General features: G+C 54.1%; 1 protein-coding gene across 1 annotated transcript; it reads left to right on the top strand.

Moving 5' to 3' along the window:
• The first annotated feature begins 2,262 nt into the window (after positions 1–2,262).
• On the top strand, positions 2,263–8,993 carry SLC46A1 (solute carrier family 46 member 1). The gene is given in 8 exon segments (XM_030295386.1): positions 2,263–2,320; positions 2,323–2,358; positions 2,361–2,503; positions 2,914–3,277; positions 3,280–3,765; positions 6,181–6,264; positions 7,713–7,869; positions 8,409–8,993. Coding segments are annotated over 8 exon segments (1,371 nt in total). The 5' UTR covers positions 2,263–2,277; the 3' UTR covers positions 8,467–8,993.
• The last annotated feature ends 3,103 nt before the right edge of the window (positions 8,994–12,096 follow it).

Raw genomic sequence — 12,096 nt, forward strand, 5'->3', positions numbered from 1 at the left:
AAGGAAACAGAGGCCAGAAATTCCTTCACAGATGAGAAACGGAGGCCAAAAAGGCACTTGGCCAAAGTCTCGCAGCGAGGGAGATGTAACTGCAGCTTCCACCTCAGGGCTCTGGACGCCGGTGGTTGTGACATGGATGCCGCTTTGACTTTTAGAGCTGGCATGTGAGGAACACACTCGAAACAGGAAATGGCTTTCCCCTCAGGCTCTCTCTGCCCTTCCTCTCAATATCCAAAAATGAACAGCTCGTCAGGAGCTGTGGTTGGTGACTTGTGAAAAGGAAGTACCGCAGAAGTGCTGGTGAAGTGAGGAAGCCAGTCAGACGGATATCTGGTAGGAGACCATTCCAGGCAGAGGGAACAGCAAATGCAAAAACCCTGAGGCAGGGGCCTGTTAGACAAATCGAAGGAGCTAGGAGGCCACTGTGGCTAGAGCAAAGGAGCAAAAGGGATAATGTAGGGAAGGGATCAGAGAGGGCACATGGTCTTAGGGCCCTCTTAATGATGTGGCTTTCACCGAATGAAATGGAAACCACTGGAAGGTTTTGCGCAGAGCAGTGACCTGACTGTAGCTAGGTCTTAAAAGAGGTGGAAGAGAGACCTCTTTTAAGAGCACCACAGGCTTCAGCTCTGGGATGAGCTACACCCTGACCCATTCCCAGCTGAGGGGCCTTGGCATTCTGTCTCTCATTCTTGGTTCTACAGGAAATAGCAATAAAATTTCAGCTGGGCACCCTTTCCTGCCTGCAGCTGACATAACTGGGCCAAACTTTTGTGTAGGCGATGGAGAGGGGAGGGAGTCAACTCCAGGGGCTTGTGTGTTTAATGTGGAATTTTCTAGACAGGTTGGTAATGGTCCCATGGGGGTGCAGGCCTCATTCGGTCCACCAGTATCTAGCCAGCACCCATCTTTTGGGAGCCTAGGACTCTTTCTGCCTCAGGGGAGGTGGGGGATGGTCAATAAGCCAGCAACAAGACCATGCACAGTCATGGTAACCAGAAATGGGTAGTCCCCACCATCCCCAAATTCAGGCCTGTGGGTCATGGCACAGAGCTTGCCTCTGGAAATTCATTCTACTGCTCTATTGTCAAGGCAAGCGGCCTTTTCTGGCCCTGCTCCTCCTAGGCCTGGCCAGGCTCCTGAATGAGCAGCCTTGGAGTCCCACGGCTCCTCTCCTTTAAAGGACTTTCCACAGTTGAGCTCTTACACAGATTAGTAGGATTCTTTGAGGTCTCTCCCCACCCCACCATTCTAAGAACTACAGGGCCTGGTAAAGGCTTTGTCCGTGTCCTTCACCGCTGTGTTCTAGGAGCACCCCGGCATGGTCCCTGACATATAAGGGTGCTCAAGAAATAGGCTGAAAGAGTAAATGATAAAGGAGAAAGGCAGGTAATGTTTTTCCCTTTTATAGGCAATAAAACATGCCCAGACAGGAGGTATGACTGCCTTCTGGCCCAGTTCCTATAGCTGGAGCACCCAGGAGCACAGGGCCACACCCATAGTCTCCTGGGCCCTCCACAGTCTTCTCCTCTGCTCCTCCGCAGTCACTGCGGAGCCAGTCCTGAGCCCCCCAACAAGACCGTTTCCCAAGGAAAAAACCCTAGGGCAGGAGTAGCAGTAACAGCCTATTAATAACAATAACAGCACTTAGAATGTACCACTCTTCTTTCACAGCAGCTCTTTGAGGCAGGTTGTATTGGCACCCTCACTTTAAAGATGAAGAAATGGGGCACAGGGAGGTAAGTGCCCGACCCAGTAGCAGAGTCTAGGTCGTGGAAGCGAGGCCGAGAGCGTGAGGCTGCACTGAGTTGCCTCTGCTGCAGCGCCGAACATCAGCATAGGCGTCAGAGGTCAAGTGTTCTTCGAGCTCTGCCTTGGGTGCCCCATGTCCTCATTTCCTCATCTGTAGACCGTGAGCATTAATAATGGCTAGCCTATAGGGTTGTCGGAAGACCAATGCACGCAGTTTAGTACGGTGCCCAGCGCACAGGAAACGATCAATAAATGTTAATTATTGATACTTTTTGTTATTGTTAGGAGTGTTTCTGGGCCTGGAATGGAGGGCTGTAGGGCGGCATCCTTGCAGACTACAGGTGAGGTCATCCGGTGAGCCAGGGGTGCGCGGCCCCTCTCCCTCCCTTACCGGCCGGAGCAGGCGGGGCGAGAGTGAAGGGAACAGCGGCCCCGCCCCTCCAGGCTTTTTAAAAAAGGGGACGCTGGGCGCAGGCGCAGAATCGTCCAGCCATCTGTCTCGCGCCGGCCCCGACGCGCACGCGCATGGAGGGGCGCGCGAGCCCCCCGGACGAGGCCCGGCGCGCGCCCCGCCGGCCGTGCTGTGCCGCGGCCCCGTGGAGCCGCTTATTTCCTCGCCAACTTCGCTTTGGTCCTGCAGGGCCCGCTCACCACGCAGTACTTGTGGCACCGCTTCAGTGCCGACCTCGGCTACAATGGCACCCGCGACAGGGGCAGCTGCAGCAACCACAGCGCGGACCCCATCATGAAGGTAGCGGCGCCGGAGGGGCGCGGAGCGTGGCACCGGGTGGGCCCCGGGCTGGAGCGCTGGGCAGCCGATGGGGGGGGCCTGCGTCTGGGTCCCGGCAAGCTGCGGGGGCGGGGGGTGGGTATGGAGACTGGGTAGTGGGGGGGCCAGAGCCTAGTTGGCGCCGGACCGACCCCTGCAGTGTGGGGGGTGCTTAAAGTTCCTCTAGGTAGAGCAAGGACGTGAGGATTAGCAAAGGGAGTAAAAGTAAGGGCCTGGGACCGTAGTCCATTCCACTTAACCCAGCACCGGTTCTCTGAGGTTTAGGGCTCCAAAGATAGTCCCCATCCCCGTCTCTCCCAGGATGGTGACGGTTGGGAGTTGGGCAACCCAGAGTGAGGAACAGCACCCTGGTAAGATTCATGTCCCCACAGGAAGTGGAGACCCTTACCTCCCACTGGACCCTCTACATGAACCTGGGCGGCTTCCTTGTGGGGCTCTTCTCATTCACCCTGCTGGGTGCCTGGAGTGACTGTGTGGGCCGCCGTCCACTGCTGGTGCTGGCCTCACTGGGCCTGTTGCTGCAGGCTCTGGTGTCCATCTTTGTCGTGCAGCTGCAACTCCACGTCGGCTACTTCGTGCTGGGCCGCATCCTTTGCGCTCTCTTTGGGGACTTCAGTGGCCTCCTGGCTGCTGGCTTTGCCTCCGTGGCAGATGTCAGCTCCAGCCGCAGCCGCACCATGCGAATGGCCCTGCTGGAATCGTGCATCGGGGTGGCGGGGATGTTGGCGAGCCTTCTCGGGGCCACTGGCTCCGGGCCCAGGGTTACGCCAACCCCTTCTGGCTGGCCTTGGCCTTGTTGATAGCCATGACTCTCTATGCAGCATTCTGCTTTGGTGAGACGGTGAAGGAGCCAACGCCTGCCCGGCTCTTCACGCTCCGTCACCACCGATCCATTGTCCGGCTCTACGTGACTCCCGCCCCAGAGAAGTCCAGGAGGCATTTAGCCCTGTATTCCTTGGCCATCTTCATGGTGGTCACTGTGCACTTTGGGGCCCAGGACATCCTGACCCTCTATGAACTGAGCAAACCCCTCTGCTGGGACTCCAAGCTGATCGGCTACGGTTCTGCAGCTCAGCACCTCCCGTACCTCACCAGCCTGCTGGGCCTGCGGCTTCTGCAGCACTGCCTGGCTGACGCCTGGGTGGCCGAGATTGGCCTGGCCTTCAACATTCTGGGGATGGTGGTCTTTGCGTTTGCTACCATCACACCCCTCATGTTCACAGGTAAAATGCGTGGGCTTGGGGACAGTGTGTCCCAGAGGCACTGGGTGAAAACTGGGGGTCAGACACTCCCTGCACCTGCAGGTTCAGGCCTGTGTCTGGAAACATTGTTGTGCTCCTTGCCTGCACTGGAGGACAGACGAAGAAACTTCATAAAAATGCCATCTTTGTCAAATGGAGAAGACAGACCTTCAGTAGCCTCAGTAGTTAATCCACATTATCAACTATAAATTGTTGTTAGTAAGATGGAACAAAAGACAAAAGTATGGCTCATAGGCTAATTGCTTCACTTCTTGGCCTCCCACAGCCAGTATTTATGGTGTTCTTAAACAAAGTCCATGCCACTAATGCCGTAATACTCACTTCTCTGATAAGAATCACAGGCCCTACCTCGGTATCTTTGGTCAGCTTCTTTGGGTTTTTTAAAAAGCCAGTCTTCTCAGACCACAGATAACAGATTCCTGCCTGCGTTAGTTCTTTTTCTTTTCTGTTCCTCTTTTTTTTTTTTTTCTTGGTAGGAGAGGGGTAGCTGGAAATGAGGAAGTTAACTTTTTTAAAGGAACAGATTAGGGGTGCCTGGGTGGCTCAGTCAGTTACACACTTGCCTCTGGTTTCGGCTCAGGTCATGATCTCTCGGTTCATGAGATGGAGCTTCATGTAGGGCTCTGCATTGACAGAATCCCAGCCTGCTTGAGATTCTCTCTCTCCTCTCTCTCTCTCTCTCTCTCTCTCTGTCTGTCTCTCTCCCCCTCTCTGCCCCTCCCCAACTTGTGTGCGCACATGCTCCCTCTCTCTCTCTCTCTCATACTCTCAAAACAAATAAACTTAAAAAAAAAAATAAAGGAACAGATTAATTTTGATAGAGTCCTAAAATACGTTGTTTACAAAGTCAGCCGACCAGTAATCACCGATTTCTTAACTTGGCTGCTTGCCTGGAGAGCGAGGCCGAAGGGGACCGGGGACCTTCCTCTCCTGCCCACAGCATCTCCCCTGGCCTCAGTGCTGGGCTCAGTGCCCTCAGGGGTGCAGAGATGATGAAGGCACTGTCATTGCTCTGGGGAGCCTCAGCAGAGTGGGGTTCGAGGGCCTGACACCTAAACGGGCCCTGGGTGCCTCATAAACCCACTTTGGAGGATCTACTGTCTTCTAGGAGGCAACAGTCCCAGAGGGATAGAATCGTTATGGAAGAAGCAGTGTGAGCCTATGAGTAACAGATACAAAGGGAAAAAGAACTTGCATTTGCTGTGTATCCTCCACAAATGTTACCTCACGTACCGTTTCCTGGGGCTGCTGTAACAAATGACCACAAACTGGATGGCTTAAGACCATGGAAATTTATTCTGGCACAGTTCTGGAGGCCAGAAGTCAAGCATCAGTATCACTGGGGTCAAAATCAAGGGGGCAGCAGGGCCACGCCCCTGGCTGCTTCCAAGCTCCGGAGTCTCTCGGAGGGAATCTCCCTTGCTTCTTCCAGCTTCCAGTGGCTGCTGGAGTTCCTGGCTTGTGGCCATGTCACCCTAGTCTCTGTCTCAGTGGTGACATGGTCTCTTCCTCTTCCATGTGCCTTCTCTGTTCCGTGTCACAGCTCCCTCTGTTTCCCTCATCTAAGGATTCGTGTGATTGTATTTAGGGCCCAGTCTGGTAATCCTGGAAAAATCCCTTCATCTCAAGATCCGTAACTTAAACATGTCTTCAGAGACCCATTTTCCAAATAAGGCAACATTTACAAATTTCAGGGATTCGGCCCTGAAATCTTAGGGGCCTTCTATACCCCAGAACCATCCTGTGAGGAGGGCTTTGTTATCCTTTCACAGATAGGAGTCATGTCCAAGGCCACACAGTTAGGAAGCGATGGTGTCAGGTTTAGAACTCAGGGCCGACTCCAAAGCCCATGCTTGTTTCTGGACATTTTCAACATTTACAATTTACAAATTTCAGGGATTCGGCCCTGAAATCTTAGGGGGCCTTCTATACCCCAGAACCATCCTGTGAGGAGGGCTTTGTTATCCTTTCACAGATAGGAGTCATGTCCAAGGCCACACAGTTAGGAAGCGATGGTGTCAGGTTTAGAACTCAGGGCCGACTCCAAAGCCCATGCTTGTTTTCTGGACCATGCCATCTCCCTTCTAAGTGCAAGATGGTTGGGTGATGCCTGCTGCGACCACAAGAGGTATTGCGACAAGAACACAATTGGTGGGGAATCAGCATTCATTCATGAAACAGGTAGCAGGTAGGTCAAGCTTTGAGAAAGGTAGTCTCCCTTCCTTCTTGGTCATTGTCTCCATCACCAGTAAGGAAGTCCTTCCTGTGTCCAACCTGAGTCCCACATGAGGTATATATAGGAGTTCTGCTACATAGGGTGCTTGGGTGCTCCTCTCCCTGACTCCATTTCCTTGATGATTGTTTCTTTCTCTGCAGGGTACGGGCTCCTCTTCCTGTCATTGGTTACCACACCCATCATCCGGGCCAAGCTCTCCAAGCTGGTGGGCGAGTCAGAGCAGGGTGAGTGTCAGGGTCACCCTGTATCTGGTCCCTCATACCCAGTGTTGCCTGAAGTGGGCAGAGGGCAGCTGTGAGCCGGGAGGCTGCGTACCTTCCTCCCCTCCACCCAGGAGACGTTAGTAGCCGAGACAAATGCACTTGTGTCAAATTGCCTGGGATTGGCAGAGGGCCACAGTGCCTTGGATTTTCAGATCACAGGGTTGGAATTTGCAGTTCGCGGAGCACACTTGTTCCTTCAGGTAAATCCCAAGTGCAGGATTTACTCTCCAGAACTCAGCTTTTCCAGCTGCAGAATGAATGAGATGATGTTTCACTAGGGTCAGTGTGTAAGCTTAGAGGAAGCAGACAACCTTTCGATATTTCCTTGTCCCCGAGTGACAGTTGAAGAAGCAGAGACCCAGAGGGTTAAATTGGGTCACGCAAAGTCACTCAGTAAGTGGTGGAGCTGGGATGCAAACCTGGGTCTGTTTTTTAAGAGCAGCAGGTCTTGGGATGTGGTTTGGGTCCTGACTCTGGTACCACTGGCTGTGAGATCTTGGGCAGGTCCCTTTCTGTCTCTGCACCCGTTCTCTCCTCTGTTACATGAGCGGTTTGCTCTTGATGACAAGGGCCTTCCAGCTCTTGACGGTCGGACAGAGTTCAAACTCAACTTCTCTTGGGTTGTTGCTCATTTTGCAAAATTTGGGTTCTGCTGGCATATCTATAAAGAATAGCCTCAGGCCTCTGGGTCCTTAGACCCTAGTCTGGAAACATCTGGCTCATGCACTTTTCCCCATCTGCCCTGGAAGGAGGATCTGGTGCCATATGTAGCCCAGTAGAGGTTTGTTTTCTTGCCTCCCAAAACCCATGTACCTTCATTCATTCACTCAGTAAGCTTTTTTTCTAGCACCTTCACTGTGCCCTGAGATGCCAAGGGGAACAGGAGAGAAGAACAGCACTTACTAACTTACTACCTCCAGGGGGCCTGTGGTGGATACTTTACGTGTGAATTTAATGTTGCCAGCAGTCAATGAAAAATAGGTCTTAGCCTTATTTAACAGAAGGGAAACAGAAACCCAGAAGGATAAGCAGCTGATTCAGTGATCACACAGATAATAAGTGTTAGAACTGGGAATTAACCCAGCAATTAATCTCAAACAGGAGATGATTTCAAAAGGAGATAAACCAAAAACCACTTTATCAGGCTTTTTGGTAGAAGATATCACATGTACTTTTAATACATGGATTTAATACCAGCCATTTGTTCTGTAGTCCCATGCGCGAAGTGCTTTCTGTGCATGACCTCACTGAATCCTTACCACAACATATGATGTAGGATTTATTGTTGAGGAAGATGAGACTCAGAGAGGTTAAGTGACTTGCCCCAGGTCACACAACAGCGAGCTAGGGGTGCTAGGATTTGAATCTAGGCCTTTCAGACCTCAGTGTGTGATGTTTATTCTTCACAGGTGCTCTCTTTTCTGCTGTGGCCTGCGTCAATGGCTTGGCCATGCTGATGGCTTCTGGCATTTTCAACTCGCTCTACCCAGCCACCCTGAACTTTATGAAGGGGTTCCCCTTCCTCCTGGGAGCTGGTCTCCTCTTCATCCCGGCCATTCTGATTGGGTAATGCAGGGCTCTGACCCATGCTCATAATGCTTTATCCCAAAGTTGTCCTCTTTCTCCTCCTCCCAACCAGAACACTCCTGGAACCATTCTGCTTGATTCTTGCCTTGCAGACAGCTGCTTTAATCATCTGAGAACCATTGCCCAAGGGCAAGGCAGAGGGGCAGCAGAGGAAGGGTCAGGCTAACACTGCTTGTTGGCAAGGCTGTGTTCTCCCCTCAGCTCCCCCGGTCCTCCATTACCATTTTGCAGATGGAAATATGGTGGCAGAAATGTTCTAAAGGGAAGCCTGGAAACTTCCTCAGCTAGTTATGTCTGGGCCACAGGCTAGCCTGAACTATTGACTTCCTCCCCCGTAGCCATAAGAGTTGCTTTCCAGAGTCCTATGTCTCTATACATTGCCTTGTCTTCCTCCTCCCACTGTGGGAGAAAGACCTATACCGGCCCACCCAATAAGGCCTTGATACATCTTGTCACATCTCTTAAGTTGAGGGTGTCCCCCCATGTCAAATCTGAATCCTTTCTCTGGTCTCTCACAGGGTGCTGGAAAAGGCTAATCCTCGTCCTGAATTCCAGCAGTTTCCTCAGAGCCCCTGATCTGCCTGGACCCGAGGACAGAGGGCAGTGGGAGCAAGTGAACACTAACTAGCTGAAAGCATGCGTCTGGCTCCCAGCAACGCCAGCACCACCCCGCAAAGGCAAGTGTCTGCCTTGGAAAAAGTGGTCAAGCTACACTGCTGTGCCAGCCTATGACTCTAATCTAGAATTGTAACCCACACAGCCCCACTCCAGGAGGCAGCGGGGAGCCATCTGGACTATTTACCCTTGATGCCATCAGTCGTATAGAACCCTCCAGGGGAGAGGAGAGGTCCCTAATGCAGGTGAAGCCTCAGGGACCAGTTGAAGCATGAGGGCTGGCGTCTGTGCTTCCAGCCCACACTGCACAGCTCACAGGGCTCAGTTCCTGGTGTGCAGCCACCAGTCACTTCTGGGGTTGGATGCGATTCTGAGGGGAGGGGTGGGAGGGGCTGGGTCCCTTCTGGAAAGTGCTGCTGTCTCTGGCTGGAATCCATCCTCTGGGCTTCACAGTGCCAATCACAATAAATCCATATAATCACACTGAAGTGAACCTTCTGGCCCCCAAGGCATTGGGCTGTGGGGCTCTCTGCTTTCCTGTTCCTGGCCTGCCCACCATAGGTCAGATAGCAGCAGCCTCTGGGCTGGGCAGGAGTCCCTGAGCTGCCATGGGATTGTACTGGGCATGGCCAGCCCCCCCTCCCCCTCCATCTGACTGCTCATCTCTTCCCCTGAGCTGCGGGGCAGAGGCCTGCCAGACTTGCATCAGGCTCGTGGGAGATCCGGGCAGGAGCCCATTCCTGAGGGTCAGAGATCCAGTCCCTGAAGGCACCTGTACTGGTCGACCCGGCTGTACCAGCCCAAGCAGGGTCAGGTTTTGTCACTGCTCAGCCCTCCAGCACTCTTGTTGCCACCCATTTCAGCAGGGCCATCCTTTATCTGTGGGTCAATAGGAACCTGGAGATGTGACTCCTCGATATGATCCAGGGGCCCCAGCTTCTCAGAGAATGAGGGGCTTGTTTCTAGGGTGTTAGGAAAGCCTGGACCGGAAGCTGGAAGTCAGAACTGGATTCAGTATCCAGGCACCAGCTTTGATGAGAGCTGCAAGCCCCTGCACAGACCAGAGCAGGTGGCACTTGACTGCAGGCGTGCATTGGCCACAGTGCTTGGCTCCTGCTACCCTCATTCTCTGTCCCCTGCCCCAGAAATCACAGGTGAAACGGGAGGGGGGGGGGGCGGGTGCAGAACAAATCATGGTCAGCTGTGGCGTCTGTAGCCTGGGCCTGTTTCCAGATTCCCATCTCACCGTCTCTGTCCTTGGAAGACCAAAGCAAGGAGAGGGCCTTCCACGGACTATCCCAGCATGAGGCAGTGAGGAGGGTCAGGAAGAGGCTCTGGGCTGGTCTCAGGCCTGGGCTCTACTCTGGGCACTGCCTCTGGCTTGCTTGTGATCATGAGCAAGCCCTCCTATGTAGGTCTAGATCAGCAGTGCCCCAAATTATCTGATTGCCGGTGGACAAGTTAGGAAACACTAGATTAGATAATGTTCTGAGACCTTTCCCCCTCCTACATGCTAAAATGAGATTCCTCTTCATTGGCATGCAGTCCTTAGTCCCTGGGGAGGGGTGGGTGAGGTGGGTAGGGACCTAGCTGATGCCCAGCCAAGCGGAAAAGCCAAACCCTGCAGACCTGCGTCAGAGCAGGCTTGGGGGAAAGCCTATTTCCCAGCCCTCTGTTTCAGGACCAGCTCCATGGGGCCAGGCCCAGGTGGAAGACGAGGGCCAGGTGCCTGTCCTGGCTGTAACCCGCGCAATGTTGGTCATGGCAGGAGAGGCAACCCACTGAACACACTGGCCTTGGCTGGGGGGTCACACCTGGGCTGCCTGGTGGGATTGGTGCTGGGCTCTGATTCCCCAGAGACAGGATGGGGCAGCAGTAGAGGGTGTCCAGACAGCCCTCAACCTCTCTGAATACTGCCCACAGGGCACCTCAGGACGGGGTGGGATTGATGGGACAAAGAGACAGAAGTTTCTCCTGGAGGGTAGTCATCCCACTGTATTGTTACTGTCTCTGCTCTGCAAAGGCAGCGTCCAGTCTGCCTCAGTCACCACCACACCCAGGGCCTGGCATGAAGGGCACTCGTGTGGCATGAAGGCATCAAGAGCAGTGAAGGCCAGAGCTGGGGCCAGGACCCGCTAAAGACAGTGTCTCCTGCAGGAGGGGGAGTGGAAGGAACGAGTCCCAAGCCTGAAGACCTTTGACTTTCTGATGATGTGGCTCAAGAGCTACACCGGCCAGCACCTGTGGGAGGTGGTTCTGGAAGCTGAGGCAGCCTGGTGTGAACTCACTGCCCGGGGAGGGAAGAGGCAGGGCAGGCTCTAGCTGACCCTATTAGCTGAAGCCTGGGTTTACTGGGGGGAGGATATTTTTGCTCTCCTACCCTAGTGGAGACAGGGGCTGAGGGACATTCCTGCTCATTTATTTCTGTACAGCTCCTGGGTCAGCCTTTCTTGGTGCAAACCTGTCTCCCCCTGCTAGCCTCTTGGGCAAAGGAGAAGCCAGCTGTCAGTCCGAAGCCCTGCCCAGGGCACAACCTCCAGGATGATTCTCAGGACAGGCAGTGGACGGAGCACCAGGCGGCCAGGTCTGGATCGTGGGGCTGCCGCTAATGATTTGGGAAATGGCACATCATTCTCTTCCTTATCTGTAAAATGGAGATAATACCGGGGAGGGTTGCTCCGGTGGTTCTGGGAAATGGCAAATATTTGTGAGGGATTTGTGTTTTAGAGCCTTGCTAGTTCAAGTGGGTCATTCCTTGACCACCGCATCCACTCACCTGGGAATTAGTGAGAAATGCAGAAACCCAGGCCCTGCCCAGGTCTCTTGAATGCAATTTTAGCAAAATTCCCGGGGGAGATTCAACTGCACTCCTTGCCCTTCTTCAGGATCTTGCCTCTCCAACGTGTTGCTGCAGGTTCTGCCCAGGCTATTGCCGCTGCCGCAGAGTGCTGCCTCCCCCGGCCTCCCCCTGAGCATGTGGGTGGGGGAGGGGCCAGGGAAGCCAGCTGAGCCAGGCCAGTAGGAACCTGAGGCACGGCAACAAGGCTAAGTAGGATGGCTAGCTGCCCACTGAGATGGCCTCGGCTGCCCAGGCCTAAGCAGGGGACTCCTTTGCACCACTGGGTGCAGCGAAACTGGCCGTAGCCACAGACCAGCCAGAGTGAGGGCAGGTTCAGCCCAACGCTGACCTTGGATGTGGCTAAGGGGGCTGCACCTCAGAAAGGCTGAGAGCGGAGGACCAGGCCAGGCCAGCTAAGGACACTGAGTGGTTACAGGTCAAGGCCACAGGGTGGCAGGAAGTGGTGAGAGCCAGGCATGATTTAGGCGGAGAGCCATCGCTGGACCCTCGTGCTGGCTGGCTGCTGGGCCCAGGCCCTGGGTTAGCTGAGAAGGTGGGCATGGCCCTAACCCTTGTCAGAGACTGCCTGCCTTCCCCCTATGCAAGCTGGCTGCTGCTGTCAGGGCAGGACGGGGCTTAGTGTGCTGTGAACCCTCAATCTCCAGTGCCTTTCCCACACCGGAGATAGAAAACCTGGTGGCAGGGCCTTGGGTGGGGGGAGGGTCTGACCCTTACCCCCCAATGCCTGGCTT

Source organism: Lynx canadensis, chromosome E1 (assembly GCF_007474595.2).
Source record: "Lynx canadensis isolate LIC74 chromosome E1, mLynCan4.pri.v2, whole genome shotgun sequence".
NCBI classification, from domain to species: domain Eukaryota; kingdom Metazoa; phylum Chordata; class Mammalia; order Carnivora; family Felidae; genus Lynx; species Lynx canadensis.